The 23,352-nt window shown below is 33.2% G+C and overlaps 1 protein-coding gene across 1 annotated transcript in view; it reads left to right on the forward strand.

The window, feature by feature from the left end:
* LOC145245846 (uncharacterized) overlaps nt 1-23,352 on the forward strand; it is a 332,738-nt gene that overhangs the window by 99,930 nt on the left and 209,456 nt on the right. The window contains exons 3-6 of the mRNA XM_080107508.1: nt 1,953-2,321; nt 11,017-11,517; nt 17,235-17,355; nt 22,070-22,251. Coding sequence (XP_079963634.1) covers nt 1,953-2,321; nt 11,017-11,517; nt 17,235-17,355; nt 22,070-22,251 — 1,173 coding nt within the window. The remainder of the gene's footprint in view (nt 1-1,952; nt 2,322-11,016; nt 11,518-17,234; nt 17,356-22,069; nt 22,252-23,352) is intronic.

The following is a 23,352-nucleotide window of genomic DNA, read 5'->3' on the forward strand; positions in this document are numbered from 1 at the left end:
AACCCCCTCCCCACTGTAGAAAAGTGCCTAGATGAAGGGGAAGATATTAATGTTTTTAGCCAATTTTTCGATATTTGTAGTATGAAAGGTCGAACTTTAAAACGATACTGATCTTGGTAAAATCCGTCGCCTCTATTGAAAGTTTAAGGCAGACATGCAAACAGACATACATACATACATTTATATATTGGTAACTAAAAATTTTCGACCCAAACTGATGAAAAAGCTTGCCCTATCTCTGAATACCCTTTATGTAAAAATTTCAAATATTTAGACCAGAAATTGTCGGAGTAATTTGTAAGAGACCGCAGAGGTCAATTTTTTTAAACTTTGACCTCTATTATGACCCCTTAAAATTTATTGTTTTTGGCTCAAATCAAGTTATTAAGTTAGATCCATGTCCAAGGAACCTATATCTAAAATTTCAAGTGGTTAGACCCAAAATTGTCGGAAGAGTTTGGTAGAGTTCTCAAAGGTCAAATCGTTGAACTTTGACCCTTTAATAGCCAAATTTCTGGCCAAAAACCGATCACATCGATTTTCCCAAATCTCAATACCCTGTATATCAAATTTCGAGTCTGTAGACTGAAAATTGAAAGTTATTGCGTAGGGAAATGTACACAGACACACACACACACGTTCACTTTTATAGATATATAGATAGATATATCATATATCACTCTAAATTCTAAAGTAATTGTTTTTTTTTCTTTCCGGCTAGTTTTTCATGGTGGTTACACATAATCGCCTTAAAAAAAAAAAAAAAAAAAAAAAAAGTGGAATTACATTTTTTTATTTTTTATTTATTTTTTTGAAATTAAAAAAGTTTTAGGGAATGGGTAGTGTGAACTGTCACTCTAGAATAATACCCAAACGGCATGGTTTATAAAAAAAAGAAAAGCGAAACAAAAAAAATGAAAAGCCTCCCCAGCAACACCAGGTTATTATATTGTGTATATACTAGCTGGCGGCCTGGCGTTGCCCAGTCGTGCAATACGCTTAAACATAATTTAACTTATGCAGATTATGTATGAATTATTATAGAATCAATCCTATATTGATTATTATATATTACGAGGAATAATTTGGCTAGTGGATTAATTCGCAAAATAATAATGATAATGTCGTTCATCAAATTCCATCTGTGTTTGTTTACAATATCATGTCAGCTGATATTTGGGCTTGACGATTTGACTTAACTTGAAAATAAAATTATATATATATATATATATATATATATATATAATTTTATTTTCATTTCATCCATTCGTTATAATTTTATAAGTAATCCCCACTTAAGTCTTCGCTCTTACGTGACATTTGTTTTACACTTGATAGAAATTCAACGATTGACTCCTGATGAGTTTGTTGATGAAAGGGGTCCCTAGAGTCTTCCCGGCCTTATTTAAAGCGCTTTATAAGTTTTGTACCGTAAAACACTTATTTAACTAATGATGATGTTTACAACCATTTTTTTGTTTTTGATTAATCAAAAATTGTTGCGTTTTTTTTTGTAAATTTTTTTTCTTTTTCATGAACCATCCTAAAACTTTTTACACCCGTAGTTATGTATCATATCTCTTTCCAGTAAAAAAAAAAAAAAAAAAAAAATCAGAAATTAAATGTCTGCAGCCATTTAATTTTTCCATATGAAGCATTTGGTCCTCTTTAAGAAAAGGCTTTCAGAGCCTCTCAGCATAACTCCCAGAGCCCTAGGGCTCCATGGAGGCCACTTTGGGAAACCCTGCAATAAGCAATATAAAAGAACATTTAGATTGTCTATATACAATCCGAATGTTTTGTCCAAGATGATTTTGAATCTTCTGGCCTCTATCACGGTAGAGCTGCTGTGATAGAGGCCAGATTAGAAGTTTCTATTTTTTTACATGGCTTACCAGACTTTGCTGTTTTTAACCAATAAACTTGATTTTATCATTGTTTATGTCTTTCAGGTTATTTATGCTCTCAACACGAAAAAGGACGAGCACGATGCGCAGGTTCAGCATTTGCAGGAGCAGCATGAACAAGAACTTGAGCGTTTGGCAGCCAGTACCAAACAGAAATTGCTGGCATGTGAAGAGCGGCTGGCCAAAGCAGAGAGTAATGTGGAACAAATTGCCGAGTTGGAGCAGGCAGTGCAGAGCCATCGGCAGGAACAGGAGGAGTTACTGCAGCAACAGGCCGACTATAAGCACAGCATGCAGGAGAAGTTCCACCAACAAGAGATCAACTTCTCGCAAAAGATCTGGGAATTCTCTGGAGAATTGCTGGAAAGCAAAAAAGACTTCCAAGAACAGCTCCAGGATTTTGAACTCACAAAGGTTTTTTTTTTTTTTTTTTTTTTTTAATGATTTTTTGATTTTCTTTTTCCTGTTAAATAATTAGTAGGAATACCCGTCCCAGGACTGGCAAAATTACCCCCCCCCTCCCCCAACAAAAACAGTTTTGCATCACTTTTATAACTCCTTACAAAAATTATAGTCAAGATAATGATGATATTAAACTTTATGTCTAGAATCCTTATTCCAATTTGATTAAAATCCATGATATGATTTGGATTCTAGAAAATGTTCCAAATTTAGGGCTTAAACTTGAGAGGTCTTAAGAAGAAATTGAAATTCAGGGAATCTTACTTGCTTGGTATCAAGTGCGGATCAAATTCAATGTAAATCTTCACAGTAGTCTTGGCAATATCCTCAATGTATTTGTTCCAATTCATGTTACCTGTAAATGTTAAGTCAAGGAGTTTGAATGAAGACCTTTCAGGTAGTGTATCATTAATCATGGCAATCAATGGTTGAGAAGGTTGCTTGTAATTGTTAAAGGAAAGAAGCTTAGTCTTAGTTTTGGCAGCATAGAATGTTATCCTCCATTAACGTCCTCTTTCTACTACAGACTGGAGGTCTTCCTCTAAGGTTTCAGCCATTGATATGTGTTCGTTCATTGTTCCCTCATGGCTATGGTATCATCAATAAATATACCCATCTCTGAGACAATTTTATCAGGGAGGTCATTTAAGAATGTGAGGAATAATAAAGGTTCAAAGATCAACCCTTGTGGCACACCCGCATTTATATCATGTTTTGAAATACAGCCATCGAAGATAACTTAATTTTTTTTTCTCTTAAAGGCCTTAGATATATCTAGGGCTACTGCGTTAGCCACCCCTGCCTCATCCAGTACATGGTATATACATTCAGAGATTACAGTTAGGATATCTGTAGTTAGGCTTGCCTAAATCTGTACTGAGAGTCGGAAAGAGTGATGGATTAATATTTGATTGATTAAGAACTCAAAGATTTTTGGTGAAGCAATGGAGGAGGCTAATTGGCCGATAATTGAGTAGGTCAGGTGTTTTTGGCAAAATTCTTGAAAACTGGTATCATAGACGCATTTTTCCAGTTATTAGGAAAGCAATGTTTGTTAAGGTATTTGTTGAAGAGTTTGGTGAAAACATGAAGCAACCTCAGCAGAGCATTTTTATAAATAGTATAGCAGGGATGAGATCGATTTCACCCACCTTTTGAGGTTTTTTTATGATATCACAAACCTGGGAAGAGGTGATTTTCAGATTATCAAGTGTGGCTTCTGTCTGCAAAGGGAAATTTGAGAGGGTGTGGTGTGTTGGAGGCGAACCATCAGTCAAACAAGTTAGTCTTCTAGGTTGTTGTGGAAACAACCTCATAGTTGTTGAATAGATGGAGAATTGTTGATCGCCCATTATTTATTACATTGTTATAAATTTTCCAGAACTCGTGAGTTCCTAATTTCTGTGACTCAATGCATTTTCTTATGATTTCAGCATGCCTTACTTTGGCTGCGGCTATTTCACTCTTACAATTATTTTTAGCTTCTATATACTTTTGTCTATTTGTACTGGACTTGTGTCGGATAAGTCTGCAAAATATATGCTGCCTTTGAACAATGACTGCACAAGTAGAAGTGAACCAGTAGGGAGAGTGATAATAACAAAGATCAACACTATAAAGGTTAATCTATGCAGTTATCTTATGTTTTCCTATAATCAAAAGAACTATCTATATTGATGGTAAACGATATATGTAACTATGCTATGAGGTATGTGTTATTAAGATCCTAAGATTTGAAAGTAAGGGTGTAAAAAAAAAAAAACAAAAAAAAAAAAAAAAAACCCAAAGAAAACAACAACAACAAAAAAAGAAACATAAGAAAAACAATCTTATTGTAAAAATAAAGAAGACCTTACATAATGATTGTGGAATGCTACACATTTTTTTCCTGTCTGGAGGGATACCTACTTTTTGAGGAGCACTGGTAGAGGCCTCATTGAGAAATTAAATGCCTTATAAATTTTGAACATTAAAATAATCTGTAGTAGGCCAGAACAGTTGCAGGCTGCAAAAAAAAAAAAAAAAAAAAAAAAGAAGATTTTATTGAATTTTGCAAGAATTTTATCCCTTTACATTTGATTTAATGTGGGTTTATATAATAAAATATTTTTTCATTATAACTCTAGTCTTAGACTATTGAGCTATTGGAAAAAACTATTAAAGTTTATTTTTAAAATGTATATTCCTTGCTTTAAACATGTTTCATTAAATAATATAGACAATTACTGTCTATATATTTTGATTCTGATCCTTTCTAGTTTTATTATGTTTTTTTTCTAAAGATGGATCTAGAATTACTTAGGTAAAAAGCGATTAAGGCAGTTATGTGCATCAACCAGTTCTTCCGTTTTTCTGCTTTCCAGCTGACTACAATATGGTTGTCTTCAAGTCTAACGTAAACAAGTTTTTGATGATCCGTTCCATATAAGTTAACAAATTTACTGAATCTCCATTACTAACGGTTACTATATTGTCCAATTTCTACTGTACACTCTTTAACCCTTATCCTCGAGTGGCCTCTTGGCCTTGATAAGTGGTGATGCCTATGTAAAAAAAAAAAAAAGTTCTGATCAGAAACAAGAAAACTCAGAAAGGATCAGATGCTGTTGAAATATTTTTGATATAACTAGAGAGTATTATTAAAGAAAATTGGAAGGTTCTCCTTATAGACACTGGCGATAGGAACTGACCAATCAAATAGTCACATTCTGCTAGCAACCAATCAGAAACTGAAATTGCCCCCATATAAATATTGCGTCTTTTAGAATTGACGCACATTTTTCATATCCTCTTTGTTTGCAAAATTTTAACGTCCAAGGCTTCTACTCCTCTACCTATCAAGTGGTGACCACTGTGTAAAAAAAAAAAAAAAAAAAAAAAAGCTCTTTTTCATCTCCAGGACTTGTACGGATTAGCTACCCTTCGGAAACTCCTCTAAAATTAAACCTGGCTTTCAGTTTAAAAGATCCAATATATAATTTATCATAGGATGGAGGATTATACCCTAGCCTTTGCTGTGATATGAATCAAAATCATACCTGGACTCTGGAGGTTACTACTCTGGTAGCACGACCCCATCACACCAAAGCTTCTAATCATTTGGGCGGCTGCTTCAAAAATGAGACTGTGCATCCCCCCACCTCCCTCACACATGCCTTGATAGGTTTTGCACAACCTGTTTTGCTTGATAATATGATGTGATTGGTATGATGATTTGCAAAACAGAGAGGTAGACCACCTCCCCTGAAAAAATACTTCTTCCAGTTTGTTTGTTTTATTAATAATTGCTGTATGTCTGTAAGAGACTAACCTTCATTTTCTCAGCAGGATATATTCATGAAAAGGAAGTTGTTACAGCTTTTTAATCATGTGATGTTCAAAGAAAGTTTGCAGCAAATCACAAAAATGCAAAAACTCATTACAAAAAAGCAATTTTAGATTTAACAGAAAATATATTTATAAATAAGCTAGAAGAAAACCCGTCCCAGGATGGGTACAAGTAATTCCACAAACAGAACAGTTCTGCACCACTTTTATGTTCTTACAAAGATTAAAATCAAGATATAATGATACTAAACCTTTTGTCTAGAATCTTTATTTCAATTTGGATAAAAATCTATTACATGATTTTGATTCTAGAAAGTGTCTAAAATTTAAGGGTTAAGCTTTAAGGAGTCTTAAGAAGAAATTCAGGGAATCTTGTTTAATTAGTGTTTAATAATCATGAATCCAATTTAATGCAAATCTGAAATATTTGAATGTTCAAATGCGATGCTGTACTAATATTATGCCCCTAACAGCCTTTAAAATACTCTGAAGAAATAGAAATTTGGATATCTATCTTATACCTATGGTTAAACTTTCACAAAAATCGAAGGTATATGAATTTTCACATGGACTTCCTCTCCCCCCTCCCCTTTTTCAGAAAATTAAATTAAACGAAACATAATCCATATTTAGACCCCTTACACCTGGCAACCGTATTCTAAAATTCATAATGTTTGATTAGTGTATATTTAACTCCTGTATGTGCAAATATATAAACATATCCACATACTTAACTTTATATGAACAGCTACTCGGATTCAGATAAATACTGAACACTGAAATGTTTGGCTGACTTGCGGAATTTAAAATTTTGATTCAAGTCATGTGTTTTCAAATCAGTTTTCGATATAATATTTTTACTCTTATATAGAATAAAAACAAAATTCTTAATTTTTTAAAATCAATTTATAACCTTATATAATCAATTCTTGCAATTTATATTTTTTATTAGAATATCTTGTCCTTTTTTTTCCCAGTTTTAACAACTAGTCCTTTATTTTTCCATGTTTAAGCTTAACCATATTATTTTTCATAATCGAATTTTTCTATTGTAATTCATAAATTGATTGAGCTAATCTCTGTTCATATAAAGTTAGGTATGTACATATGTTTATATATTTGTGCATACAGGATTTAAATATATTCGTGTTAAAAGTGTATGCGTTCCTTGATAGAAGCGTTGATTGAGTTTGAATAAAATAAAATATTTATAAATTTCAAACAAAAATAAATCTGCTTATTTTCGTAATAATGCATTGTTTTTGGTTTCAAACGTATCTGATCCATATTTTATTTTATCCAAACCCAATCAACATCTCTATCAAGGAACACACACCCCTAACGTGAATACTGCATGACCAATGCATCGTTCCGACATTTGAAAATACTACTGTGAAAAACAAAAAACGGACTTCTACTTACTGATTCTCTGCTCCGACAACAACATGGAGAAAAAAAAAAAAAAAAGACAGAAATACTGAGGATGGAGTTTAACTTCGAAATATATTTATAAATTTCAAACAAAATTAAATATGTTTATTTTCGTAATAATGCATTGTTTTAGCTTCAAACGTATCTAATACATATTTTATTCATATCTACTTCTAGTTTGGTCCTGGATATGACCTAAAACTATATCCGATGGTGAGGGACCTTGCGGGTCTTGGGGAGTGTGGAGCCACCCTTTAATTGCCATTGCTCTCAGGTCCACTCTGACCCGGAGTGGTAGTACCTGTTAGGGCCCCAACTATGGGTTAAATAGAATCTGACTTGAAAAAAAAATATATACTCCATTAAAAATCGTTCCTCAAAATAACTAGATTCGGCATTAAATAACCTGAAAAGGTTTGATATGCCGTAAAACAAAAACAACCAACCAACCAACCAACTTCTAATTTGGTAATTTGTAATTGCAAGATTCAAGAGCAAATAGAATAAGTTTGAAAATCTGCTGCCATTACTAACCAGCAGAGAGTTACCACTGTCAACCAAGAGAAGAGTTTATTAGGTATATGCAATGTGATGTCACATAAAAGTGAAACCTGGTCAGTGAAAGTTGAGAACATGCATTTCATGGAGAGAAATGATACAGTGGATGTGTAATGGGAGTCTTAAAGACAGGATTAAACCTGATGACCTCGGAAAGAGATTCAATCTGGTCAATAAAGAGGAATATGTGCAAAAGAGTAGACTTTGATGGTATGACTCCGCTGAAAGAATTGATAAGAGTTCTTGGATTAGTGGATGTAGAACAGTTGAGGTAGCAGGATCAGTTCAGAGGGAAGTCAAGAAAAAATATTAGAGGAAGCGATGAAGAGGGATAAAGACCTGACTAAACATAGGTTAGTTTGAAAGCTTCTTAAAGCCATCCAGTGTACGACAACGTCTAAAACTGATGTTAAGCTGAATATGATGACCATCATTATACTTGGAAATTCCTTTGCTATTTGTTCATTTAAAGCTCAAATTAATTTATTTTATGTATTACTAGCGAGGAGACCTGACGTTGCCTGGGATTGAATAATCAACGAATGTTTCACAATCCCATATTCTGATTGTCATCGAAATCATTGAAATCGCCCATTTTTCAACTAAATTGATTGATTGCCTGCTCTAGTTGGAGACCCATCGTGGTGCACCAAGAGGAAACTTCACATGCCTCCTCACAGTGACTTAGTCCACAATACATTGTAGTCTATATTGCACTGTAGAGAACCTGTTGATTTTATGAAATTATTTTTATATATAACTGCTTAAATCAAAGTTTAAGATGCAAAAGTAAAACAGAAACATTGATTGCAAACACGTTCCTGTCATATCAAAGAACCTACTGTCAATTTTATATGCCTGACCTTTCTGCATGTGCTGTGATAATGGCTTGAATTTAAATTTAAAATTAAAAAGTAAAGTATCATGGTGCAATTGTGCTTTTAAAACAGAAACATTAATTTTGAATGCATCCCTGTCATATCGAAGAACCTACTGTTGATTTTATATGTCGGGCCTTTTGGCTTATGTTGTAACAATACTTCTCAAATGCACTTGTGATGTTAGGTTGTGTAAGGTGTTAACTTTGATCAAAATCGTCGGGATCTTCTTTCATTGGATTTTTTCAATCATTGATGAGATTTTTTTATTCAAAACCTATCTAAGAACACTGCCAGACACGTATAGTACCTGTGTCAAATTTCATAAAACTTGGTCCAGCCATTTTAGAGTCCATAGGGAATGAGCTCACACACACACACACAATTCTTTTTATATAATAGTAGATGGGTAAATAGATTTGGATTGTTCAGACGATTGTTTTCATTTTGATTGTTATTCTCACAATGTTTCGACCAATGTAACCTCCGACGAAGGCTACTCGAGGATAAGGGTTAATGAATGTAAGATGATAGTGTAGTAATCGTTAATGGTGTAGATTTAAAGGGACGGCTCAACTAGAACTTGTTTACATTGGACTTGAAGGCTACCATATTGTAATTGGTTGATAAGCAGGCCAGTGGAACAGTGTTCCACAGGTGAATAGTTCTAGGAAAGAAGCTTTGTTCATGGAATCTGCATTTCGATTTAGGCACAGATAGAGAGTAGGGGAAATTATTGATAGTAGTTGTAGCTGGTCAAGTATTTTTCGTGAAAGTTTGGCAAGGGCAGACCATAGATTAGAGCTCAGACGAGCACTTGTCATGAAAATGATGATAAAGTAGAGACAGGCTTGCAACGTCTCTTTTGTGGGGAAACCGGTTGCAAGGAGGAGAAAAGGGAATTACCTACTAGGTTTCAAAGCCGGTTTTGGATTCTATCAAGTCTATTTTCATATGGAGTTCATACTAATTGGACATAATGTTTTTGAGTTTTTGAGATGGAGGATTAATAATGTGTATTATTTGGAATTTTTGGACTACTGTTCTCATCTAATACATATTATCAATCCTTATCTCAAAAATTCAGAAATAATTTGTTTTACTTTATTTCGTTTTTAAAAATAATATTGCTTTCACATAAACAAATTTCCTTCAAGAAAAAAAAACTCTAATTTGATATTGTTTCATTTGTTTTGAATATTTGTTTGAAAGATAAATTAAACATACTAATATACTAATTCATCACTAAATAAATAAATATCATCTAAAACTGGTAGTATTTGTCAGACTACTATTTTCTGCTTATCAAGGTATGAAGGCCACTCAAGTATAAGGGTAGATAAGTGCAGGGTGATCACAGAAACAACAATGTAGTGATCATAGGTGGTGGAAATTGGATAGAATTTGATTATTTAAGATCAGTCAACAAGAGCTTGTTTACATTGAATTTAAAAACGAATATGTTGAAGTTAGCTGGAAAGTAGGCCAGCGGAACAGAGTTCCACAGGCGGTTGGTTCTAGGAAAGAATATTTGTTTTCTTTCAGTATATTAGAAAACCGGTCAAGAAGCAAAAAAGTTTTTGAATGTTTTACTTTAATAGCAGACATCCATGTTAAATCGATCCATTATAAGTCAGATAAAAATAACAGGTTGAATGTTGTCCTTATCTGCTTCCGAGATCAATATTTTGATCTAAAAATACAAAATTCAATATCTCATGACTATATTTAGACTGATTTGGAATCTGCTCTTCTTGGTCCACTAAATGACCTTAAAATATCAGTAATATTATGTTTCTGATTTTTTTAGATAAAAATTGGTTATTCGTATTATTTGGACTACTGTTCTCATCTTGAATGTCATTTTCACAACGTTTCTGTCGATGTAACCTCCGACCTTCTTGTTGAACTTGGGAATTTAGGATTTTGAACGGAGCCCTTTATTTACTTCATGCAAGGACCCATAGTGCAATGGTTAGAGTACTTGGAAAAATAAATTGTAAAAGTGATATTCTCTTGAAGATTACAAGTTCAATCCTCGGTGTGGGTGACTGAAATATACAACTGCGAATTTCTTAGTCCCTCTATCCAGTCATGGGTGACAGAACGAGAGCATAGTGCCCCTGTGAAGTAAATAAAAGGATTCTGTTCAGAATTCCATCCATATTCCCGAGTTAGACAGAAACATTCCTGAGTTCGACAAGATACACCTGAAGAAGGTCGGAGGATGAGTTGGCCGAAACATGGTGAAACAACAAGTATGAAGATAAAGATAAGTCTGCAAAAAATAATAAATATAAACCAAAATAGCTTTGCCATCCGAATGTACTTTCTCCACATCTGAGTTGCCATTCATCTCCATTGTTTTTCACATTTATGATTGCTTATTTGATTCTTTACATTTCGTGTTGATGAAGAATTTCTTAAAATTAAATTTTGTTCTATCTTAACAGAAAAAGATGAAGACAGAACACGAACGGATGGTGGAGCAATTGCACAAGCATTACCAGGAAGAGATCAATAATTTGATGACTGCCAAATCGGCCGGAGATGATGAATGTGCAGCCAGTATGCAACAGATGCAACAATATCAGCAGGAGCTTGACCAGTGGAAATTCCGATTCGCAGAATCAGAAGATAAACTGAAGCAAACCAACAATGAGTGGGAGTCGAAACTTGAGCAATCTCAGGCATCTTTTGATAAAGAACTTTCTTTAAGCAGACAAGTGCTAGAGGCTGAAAAAGCTGATGCTTTGAACCGGTTGAGGGCTGAGAAAGAAGAGCTTCGACAGGAGCTAGAAAAAGTGCAAACTCAACTGAAAACTGAAGTGCAGCGTTTGGAGACACAACTGAGCGAGACGAAAGATCAGGCGGAAAAATATGAAGCGCAGTTAGCGCTACTTGTATCGGAACTTCAACACAGAGAAGGCAATTTCTCAGAACAGCATTTCCAGGTTGGTAGGTTTTAATTAGATTGCATTCTTTTTTGTTTTTGCTTTTTTGTTTTGTTTTTGTTTCTTTTTTTTTTTTTTTTTTCGTTTTCGTTTTTTTTTTTTGTTTTTTGATTTTTTTTTTAGTTGGTTAGTCAATGAAGATTTTGAGAAACTGGGTTTATAAGAAGGTTGTTCCAAAAGTAATCAATCCGATGAAAACCGGAGTAGTACCGTTGAAACAGGCAACCTTTTGTACTACAGATTCCTCAACATCCATCTCTGGTTCCTTTCTCTTACTATTTGCTTTAGGATGTGGATATTTTAAAATCTATGAAGGTCGTTCCAAAACTAATGCCTCCTATTTTTTAACTAAAAAGCTAAAAAAGTTGAAGTGCTGCGAAGACTGGAGTGGTACCATTTAAAAAAGCGACCCTTTGTGCTCCAGAATTCATTTTTCTACATAGTCACCACCATTCTCAAAGTACTTTTGCCAGCACTGGGAGAGTGACTGTGCATGGGCGTCCACAACATGCTTTGTCACTTGCATTTCTCTGGCCACTCTTAAAATCGACGAACACATCTCATAACTGTGCTGACATCAACTGCATTGGCTTCATAAACGTTCAACAGGCGCCGGGGAATATTGATTAGTTCACTTTTTTTCTGCATGGAATAATTCAGTGATGCAGTTCTGCTTCTGATACATGTCCATGACAGGTGTTGTTTTCTTAGGGTCTCACACCGTCAATATCTGCAACAGAAAGATGAAACTTTTAGGTCATGAATGCATAAGTTCAGTCATCGCAACAATGCAATTTGCAATCTCCTCTGATCCATTTGGGTTGAATAAAAAATAGGAGGCATTACTTTTGGAATGCCCCTTGTAAAAGTATAACCCTTTTTTAATTTAATTAAGATTCATATATGTACGTGTATATATGTGTGCATGGATGTATACATGTGCATATATATATATATATATATATATATATATATATGTGAACATGCCTGTGTGTCTGTCTGTGTACATTTCCCTACCCAATAGCTCTGTGAATATTTAGTTTGCAGACTCGAAATTTGATATACAGGGTACTGAGATTTGGGAAAATCGATGTAATCAGTTTTCGGCCAGAAATTTCGCTGTTAAGGGGTCAAAGTTCAACGATTTGACCTTTGAGAACTCTACCAAACTCTTCCAACAATTTTGGGTCTAAACACTTGAAATTTTAGATATAGGTTACTTGGACATGGATCTAACTTAATAACTTGATTTGAGCCCAAAACAATAAATTTTAAGGGGTCATAATAAGGGTCAAAATTAAAAAAATTAACCCTTTTTTTTTTTGCTCGGCATACACCTCCAAACACCGGAGCAACGCCGGGCTGAAATGCTCGTATATATATATATATATATATATATATATATTCATATGCATGAATCCAAAAATTGGAAGAGCGGTTGCAATTACCTATTATTTTTTCTATCATCATTTGAAATAATGGCATTATAAAAGAAAAAAATAAAAGATAATTGCAACTTCTCTTCCAATTTTCGGATTTTATAATCATGCCCATATACATTTTCTTTTCTTTTAATAGGTTGATAGTCTCTTCTGAGGAGTTAAGATTCATTAAAATAGATTCATTGATTGATATAATAATTAAATTAATGATTTTTTTGCTACGAAACAGGTGCTGTCAAGAATTGTGAAAGTCAACGTAAGGAATAAATTGTAAGATGGTCAACATCATGAAACCTGGAATATAGACTTTTGTCAATAGTTTATTATATGTTCTTTAATTACATTGAGCTTCATAAGTTAACAATTGGCATGAATAAAAGGTGAAATATAATTGAAAAATACATATTTCCACAGAAATATATATATGTATTTATATACATATATGTATTTACTTGTGCATGTATACGGATTAAATACACACATACAACATAAAATAGAATACTATGAAGACAGGATGTATGAAAAAAGACAAAAGGAAAAACAAATTAAACACAGAAATAGATCATTAAAGCCAAGAGCTTTACCGGTTTCATTCGGATAAACGGATGTCGTGAAAATTTGAAATTTATTGCAATAATGGCAACAGCATAGGAAATAAAGATTAAATACACACATACATCATAAAATAGAATACTATGAAGACAGGATGTATGAAAAAAGACAAAAGGAAAAACAAATTAAACACAGAAATAGATCATTAAAGCCGAGAGCTTTACCAGTTTCATTCGGATAATCGAATGTCTTGAAAATTTGAAATTTATTGCAATAATGGCAACAGCATAGGAAATAAAGACGCACAACAGAATGTTTTGTGCACAAAAGATAAAAAATAATCATGCAGTGCATGAGATAGACATTTAAGTAGGAAAATGTTTGAAAAATAAAAATAAAACATGAGTGAAATACAGTAAAAGAAGAGCAGTACTTTGATTGAGGTCAGTTATTTATGCAGTGGCAAGGTATATTGTATTGTTTAAGTGCGTTTTTTACTAGCTGTTTGCTTTAGGAATAAGATCCAAGTCTAAGGTTTACGTTTGACAGTGATGAGAGAGAGGTTAATATTAGCACTTCCTATGCTATGTCAAACCTGTTTCTGTGTATGACTAGTACGTTAGTGGGATTATCTTTTAGTTCCCGTTTATGTTTGAAAGTTTATATTTATATATTTTTTCAATATAAAACATAGGACATGAGACACATTTTTGTAAAGGCCGGCTAGCAAAGAGGTGTCCTTAAGGGGTTGGTAGGAATCGGGTTTGGTGTTGAATAAATCCGTAATTGTTTAGAAGTTGAAGTTACTATTTTGCTCTCAGATTTGAATTGTTTTTGTAAGGAAATAGTTGGGATTATTGGAGAAGACTATGAAAGATTTATTTTTATCAATCATGTTGGTGTTATCTGTGCTGGTTGCATTGTTTTAAGCAGAAATTTTGTATAGCGTTTGTCTGATTTTTTGTTGTGGATATTAAAACCTTTGTGTTTAGCATTTTGGATAAAAAAAAAAAAATGAGGATATTTGAAAGTTTTGTAAGTGTTCTTGATATAGGTTTCTTCACTGAGGAGGTAAGTGAGGCTACAAATTCTAAGAGCTCTGATCATTCAGGTTTTATTTTGTTGTTGTGGTTGGAGTAGAAATGTATGAGACCATTTTTATCCATTGGTTTTAAACTGGGAAATTTAAGTTGTTCGAGAATGTTGTGCAGAGAGATATCAAGGAATTTAAAGATGTGATTATTTCCTAATTTGTGGAGGAAATGGTGTGTTCAATTGTATTTAGTCTGTATACTATATTAGGAAAACTAATGTGACGTGCATATATGAGTGGCTAGGGCTATGACAACAGAATATTCTTATTGTTTTGACTCTCGAGTATATATCTGACACAGTTAATCAACCGATAACTACATCACTCTATATAAAAGCATATAAGATATCAACGGATACACACTCGAGAGTCAAAACAATAAAACAAATATGCTGTTGTCCTTGCCCTAATCATTGATATATCTAAAGTAGTGTGAGTTTTGAGGTAGGATGCATTTGAAGAAGCTGTTCTTTAAAAATTCCAGGAAAAGGCAGACAAGGATTCTGCTAAGATGGGAACCCATAAGTAAACCAAATTTTACATTTTTGTTCATTAAAAATATGTAGCATAATTTTCATGGTAAGGAGGAGGAGGAGGAGCTTAATTTCGGAACTAGATGAGATGAATTTTGAGGAATCTAAGTCATTTTAATATGAATACATTATTGTAAAGAGATTTGATATCTGAACTGGCCATGGTTAGTATATTCATATTGATGTTTTGTAGTCTTTATAGCGGATCTCCTTAGTTTTTTCATATGGGTTACACTAATGGAACCGAGGAGAGGGAAGAGGTGAGTATTTCTGATAATCGTCATATTAGTATATTCATATTAATGTTTGTGAACATTGTAGTAGACTTCTAGAGATTTTTATTATTATTATATGGACTGGATTAATAAGACCTTGAAGAGAGCAAGTATTTCTACTAATTTTCCGGCTAATTTATTTGGTGTGCTGCCGATAATTGATATGATGAATCTCATGGGGGATATCTGCTTTGATGGATTTTTGGTAGTTTTAGGATGATGTTCCAGGGTAGTCCACCAAAATCTTTCTGACTTTGGATTTAAAATATTGTTTCTTTGAGTATTTGCTGTGGATTGGTCTCCATGTAGATGTTGTCATCATTTATTAGGAGCTTAATATATTTTTGCTGGTATTCATCCGCATCCATGATGACAATATCACCTCCTTTATCATCATGGGTGATGTGGATGTTTTTTTCATGAGCAAGCATTTTGATGGTTTCTGTGATAAAGTGGTATCATTCAGTAGTTCATGTACATTTGTCATAAAACCCCAGATATAGCCTTTTTCAAAGTCGGCCACCATTTCAATGATCTCATAAGTAGTCCGAATTGCAATGGTGACAAAGCGATCCAAATTCAAAATGAGTGCAATCCAATTAATCCGTAGAAAAAGCTAGTTTTCAAGTGATTGAGGAAGAAAAATTATTTTTCAAAGCATTAAAGTTTTCCAATTAGAGATGGAACAACTGGTATAAGGAGCTTCCATGACCAGCAAAAGAAAATGTGCAATTTGATATTTTTAATTTGGATCGCTTTGTCAACATTACAAATCTGACTTCTTATGAGAATATTGAATCTTATGACCATTTCACCTTTTGGAACAATTTTACAACTTCATCAAAGTGTAGTATCTGTTTTTCAGATGCTGCACTTCCATTTCTTGTTCTCTTTCGGTGGAGGATCAGTCCTTCACGACTGAGATAATTTTTTATTTTTGTACCCTTTCTCCACGTAAAAAAACGACCCTGGTGTCTAACTCTGCCCCGTGGGGAGGCATAGTAAATAGGTACAACTGCATATCCTTTCATTTGCATTTTTATTTTATTTTTTTCATCTCTTTTCTCCATTTCATTAACTCTTTGTACATGAACTTTTTTTTATATTCATGATTAGCTTTCATCTAATGCAATTTCAATTTATGCTAGTACAAACAAATTCCTAGTTTTGCTATAATAATTATTTGCTAATATCTTTCCTCTGATGAGAAGAATACGTTCTTTGAAATCTGAATATTTCTTTTAGAGTTGAACAATAAATTCTTGTAAATTATAATTTACAGTCTTTGTGTCATCACACACACACACATATATGTGTATATATATATGTGTGTGTGTGTGTATGTATATATATATATATATATATATATATGTGTGTGTGTGTGTAGAGACACTAGTGTTTCATCCTTTCGGGAATCATCAGTGCAGGGTGTCAGTATTAACACCAGTTGATAGATTCAAACCCGGTGACAGAAGCCATCCCTAATCCATTCGGCTACCATTAACTGCGAGAAATGCTGTTTAATTTTAAACATTTATTTTTAAAATTCTTTTTAATATCTGTTAAAGTGATCCAATCATTATATGATGATCTGCACATAAGAATTAAACTGACAGACTTTAATTCAACTGAAAGTGCTGAGTGATAAGAAACGAGTGTCTTATAGGGGCTTACATATATATATATATATATATATATATATATATATATATATTTTCATCCACATATAGTACTGCTTTACATGTATGTATATATATATATATGTGTGTGTGTGTGTGTGTGTGTGAGTGTGTTCATTCATTTATTTATTTATTTATTTCAGTTAAAACAGCTTGAAGTTTCTCTTGCTGAAGCCAAATCCAAAACCGAAGAGCTAGAGAAAGAACTGGTCGAAAAGCAGCAAACTCTTTTAGAAAAGACAACCACCCTTTTGCACCAAACTAGTAAGTTTTTTCCTTTTCTGCTGCGTCTTGACGTCTGTATTTTCGTTGATAGCTACGACAGCATTCGTTTCTCATTAATGCTTTTCAGAAAGGAAAATTGATTCTGTTCTATAACTTTCTATTTATAACAGTTGAAGATATGTCTTCGACAATTAGCCTAACAGTGGCCTTCCTACTTTCATGTTTTATTCAGTCTTAAAAGTTCCACCCTTTCAACTGGCACTACCAGATCAAGCTGTCTGAAAGAAATCAGTTTCCTGAGTTAAATGCATTGTACATTAAAGTTTTTTGTTTATTTTTATGCTTTTACTCTTTGCAAAACAATCATGTTCTGCAAAGCCCAAAATAAAAATAACAATCGATCCTCTCCCTCATTCTTTCATTTTCCCCTACTTCCTTGTCTGAGGATACTGGCTTTCTGACTTAAAAGACATAAACATAAACACTTCACCTTGCTTTTGAAAACAAACTTTTCAAGAAATTGACAACATTTTGCTTTTGAAAACAAACTTTTCAAGAAATTGACAGTGGTTTAAATGTTGTTAAACAAACTCAACTCCACCCTCTCAGGCAGTAGCATTTCTATTTGGGTTAATTCATTGCTGAGCTCCCGATGCGGTCTTACCTGCAATTTTTGTAGGCTAGTGTGAACTTCTGGCGCATTGGTTTTTCAGAACTTGACCTTGTGTCTAACTTCCTGCAGAGAAGATAAACATGACTACTTGTAATAAGAAGTAATTTCATAGATTACCTCCCTTGTTGGAGATTATCTAATTTTTGGTAACATCGTTCAGTGCTTGTTCATAACTCCTAAGTATAAAACAAGAATAAAGAAAAATCTTTACGATGTACATAACCGTGATGGAAAGAAAATAGCGTATACCAAAAATTATGTAAACTGATTATGTACTTTTATCTAAAAGAAGAAAAGCAAATTTTATTGCTAAGCAACAATTGATGATTTTGAGACACTATTTTTTAAATTCATCACTGGTTAACTCCCCCTTTAAATCGCTCTTCAGAAACAGTTTAGAATCAGCTTTGTGCATTATTGTAATCACCACGAATTCCCAGTAATCACTTAAAAATGATTTTATATATAAAATTAAACTACTTGATCAATTTACATGATTTTTATCATCATGGGTACATAGATAATAAAGATTTTTCATGATTTTTTTTTCTTAGATGGGGGGAGTAATAGACAAGCACCCATCGTTTTTACTAAAAGTCTGCCATGGAATAATTGACGTTATATTTAAACAACAAGCTTCACCTTCATCTAGCTGAAAATCACTAAACAGCATAATAAAAACATTATTAGTCCCCCGACAAAGGAGGGATTGGACCTAGTAATTCACTTCTGTTCGTCTGCACCTTTCTCAATAACCACACCTTGGATTTTTAAAAAAATTTTGCACAAACATTAGTGATGGTGAAAGTAAATTTTTGCCAGAATGGATTTTCCAGGATAACTCTGGTTGCCCCACTAGGGACCTTTATAGGGGTAAAATTGGCCAAAATTATTCATCCGTTCATATTTTTCTCAATAACCACTCCTTGAAGTTGTTTTCAAATTTTGCACAAAATTAGTGATGGTGTGAGTAAATTTTTCACCCATGATTGGGTACCCTTCACTTTTTGCTTGTTTTTTATATAATCTAGTTTAATAGTGCAAATTTATGATAGAGTTGACAGCACTAGGTGAAAGCTGGTCAAAACTGTCATGCTGCGTTGTTCATATATGTGTAATAATGAGACTTGGAACATGTGTGTCTGGTTTGTAAGAAAGGAACTGAATTAATAACGGAGTCCTGCTTTATTAAAAGATTGCTATGTGCATGCGTGAGTGCATACAAAAGTTAGATCAGGAAACCAGGACGAAAGAGTCTATATAAAAGTTACTGAAACGAAAGAGCAGTGATATCATTACAAAAACAACCAAAGATTTTAACATCAGCAGGCAAGGTTTTGTCCACTGTCCTTTCAGATGTGCAAGGTGGTTTTTTCATTGATTACCTTGAGAAAAGAAAGAATCATCAATAGCGAAAATTATATAGCGTTATTGATGCATTTCAAAAAGGAAATTACCAAAAGAAAAATGGCCACAACAAATAAGAAAAAAGTGCTTTTTCACCAAGACAATGCACTATGTCAAAAGTCGATTGCAATGAAGAAACACTACAAGAATGAGATTTATCTCCAGTGACAAAGTAATATTGGAAACTGAGGCATATTTTGAGGTCCAAAAGAAATTGTTCTACAAAAAAAGTCATTGAATTATTAGAGATGGAAATTTTATTGATGAATAAAGTTGAATTTTAAAAGTTATGGCTTTATGAGTTATGCCCAGGTCTTATTTAGATATTTATATTAGATTATATATTTATATTTTTTAAAAATATAATCAGAATTTGTTTTATATTTAAAAAAAAAAATTATAACTGGTATTAGTTTGTATTGCTTGTATTATTTGGACTAATGTTCCAATCTTGTGTTATTTTCACAACGTATCGGTGAGTGTGACCTTTGACCTTCTTCAGGTGTAATTGTCTGTATTTTTGAGATGAGTTGTTTTCATTGATTGAGATTGTCGGACTGACTTCCTCATCTTGGTTGTTATTGTCACAACGTTTCGGCCGTTTTGCCCTCCGGCCTTCGTCAGGTGAACGGTTTGTTAGGAGTCTCGAACCCAACCCTTTATTATTATTACGGGGGTACCGTGTTCGGACTCCAGCTAGGCTTTGGGACATAGTTGCTGATTCTCTGTTTTTCAATGTTACTTTTTCACTGCCTTCGTTCAGGATTGAACTCAGCACCTTTGGGTAACTGTAAACTTTGATACAACGTCTAGGACCACTCGGCCATATGTCACTAGGACAATTCTTAGTTGGTTTTTGTTAATGTTAAACCTATGTTGTTATTCAAGGTTTTCTCTCTCTATCAGAGGTGTTCAAATTGCGTTCACCTGACGAAGGCCAGAGGGCAAAACGGCCGAAACGTTGTGACAATAACAACCAAGATGAGGAAGTCAGTCTGACAATCTCATTCTTCAGGTGTATCTTTCTGTCAAACCCAAAAATTGGCACAGAATTTTGAACAAAACCCTATATTAAATCCATGGAAATAGCATTCTCTTGTTCTGTCAGCAGGGTAAAAGTTTTAAGTCATTCACAATTGTGTTTTGAGTGTTGCTCACACTGAGGATTGAAACTTCAACCTCCAGAAGAGTGTAACAGAAAGATTCCTGGGTTCAACAAGATACACCTGAAGAAATTTGGAGATTAAATCGACCAAAACATTGAAAACAAAATTCAAGATGAGAACATTAGTCCATAGAACTCAAATAATACGAATAATCAATTCTCATCACAAAAATTCATAAATGTGATAATAGTTTGCATGTTGATTAGCTTTTTCTTACAACATAATTGGAATGTGTCTGTATATGTGTGCATGCATGTAAATATGTGTGTGTGTATGCATATGTGTGTATGCATGTATACATATGTATGTTATGTATATATATTATATATGCATATATAAGTATATAAATGTTATATACAAATGTATAGTATATACAAGTATGTGTGTGTGTGTATATATATATATATATATATATATATATATATATATATATATATATATATATATTAGTGATGGGATGCTTCCAATATTTTTCCCGATTCCGATACAGTTACGGATTCTGATTCCGATTCTTTATAAATCTCTAACAATTTTACTGTAAAATTGTTAGTTTGTCCCATATACTGTAAAAACACATCTTAAATGTGCATATATTTTCTCAAACGTAAAAACACACTTGTGACGGGGTGATCTAGAGATTTTAGTGTTACTGGAAATTTAAAATCAATAAATATTTATTTTATTATTACTACAAGCAGTGAAAAATGTTTCTTTAACCAAAATCAAAAAAAAATAGATAACTAAAGGAATCGGTCTTGGCATCGGAAAATAGGCGCAAATTTTCCCCGATTCCAATACCCCAAAAAGCTCCAATTTTTCTGATTCCCGATTCGATTAATCATCCCAACACTAATATATATATATATATATACATGTGTATACACACACACACACACATATATATATATATATACAGGTGTACACACACACATATATATATATATATATATATATATATATATATATATATATATACGTACACACACACACACACACACACACACACACACATATATATATATATATGCATGCATGTATACATGTGTACACACACATGTGTGTGTGTGTATATATATATATACATGTATACATGTGTACACACACATATGTGTGTGTGTGTATATATATACATGTATACATGTGTACACACACACACACATATATATGTGTGTATATATATATATACATATATATATATGTATACATGTGTACACACACATATATATATATGTATATATTTATATATATATATATGCATGTGTACATATATATATATATGCATGTATACATGTGTACACACATATATATATAAACATGTATACATGTGTATACACACATATATATATATATATATATATATATGCATGTATACATGTGTATACACACATATATATATATATATATATATATATATGCATGTATACATGTGTACACACACATATATATATATACATACAGGTAGTTGTATGTGTTTATACTTCCAGTTGGCTTGTGGTGTCTATTGCAGCTGTGATAAACAACTTAGAAGCTGAAAAGATTCAAAAAGATGTCAAAGTCCAAGATTTGAATGAGCAGTTGCAGACCTTGCAGGTCCAGATCGATAATCTGAAGCAGGCGAATGGCAAGTTAGAAACGAGACAACAAGAGCATAAAGAGAAAAACTCTGAACAATTCAAGAATTTGCAAGATGTAAGTTTATATATTTTTTCTATTTGTCAAACGTTGAATTACCTATATACATGAAATATGAAATAAACTCATACATTATGAAATAAGGTGTTTTATAACAGGGATCTGTGGCACAACGGATAAAGTTCTGTAATAATCAGTACTAAGTTACAGTCTTCTGGAGGTTGAAGGTTCAATCCCAAGTACAGGCACTAGTATGATTACATAATAGTTCTATTTAATCATAACTGATGGAAAAAGATACATACAGTACATGGTATTTTCAAATGGTCACCTATTTTAGTATTGACCAGGTTCAACATTGCTTAACTTTGGTAAACTAAGAGTTCAGTAAAAGTCTGTTTGGTTGTTTTCAAATTTTATACAATCATCACATTCTTTAATTTCAAATGGAAAATTGACTTTATTCACAATCTTATAGTTAAAAAAAAAAAATGTAAACTTCACGAATGCACCTCTGTTACAGATATATGCTTTCCTGATCTGAAGTAAAATAAAATCATTTTTAAAGTGAGGTTCCTTCAGCTCAAAATGCTGGTTCTACCAAATCAGGCTCCTGAAGATATATTGGCCCTGTCGGTGGGGCATTAGAATACACCGACTGCCCCCCTGCAGAGGGTAAAAGTCCCTCAATGGGGGTCCTGGATATGACCTTAAACTATATCCAGTGGTGAGGCCCCAGCTTGTGAGCTTTGGGGAGTGTGGAGCCACCCTTTAATTGCCATTGCTCCCAGGTCCACTCTGACCCGGAGTGGTAGTACCTGTTAGGGTTCCAACTACTTGAAAACAACAAATATATTCTACTAAAAAATTTTTCTTCAAAATCTTTGGATTCAGCATTAAATAACCCGAAAAGGGTTGATATGCCGTAAAACAACCAACTAATCCTGAAGATATTGGCTTCCTGAGATAAAATGTACCTGACATTAATGTTTTTATTATTTAATTATTGGAATTCTTTGGAGATGAGTAATTTGTATATTTTATTTGTTTGCGGACTATCATCATCTTTTTATAGTTGCTGTTTAATGACATTTTGGCCAACTATTCCTCTGACCTTCATCAGGTTGTTGACCACGACGAGATAGGAATGCTGAATCT

Source organism: Euprymna scolopes, chromosome 23 (genome assembly GCF_053919585.1).
Source record: "Euprymna scolopes isolate OS-2025 chromosome 23, ASM5391958v1, whole genome shotgun sequence".
NCBI classification, from domain to species: Eukaryota; Metazoa; Mollusca; class Cephalopoda; order Sepiida; family Sepiolidae; genus Euprymna; species Euprymna scolopes.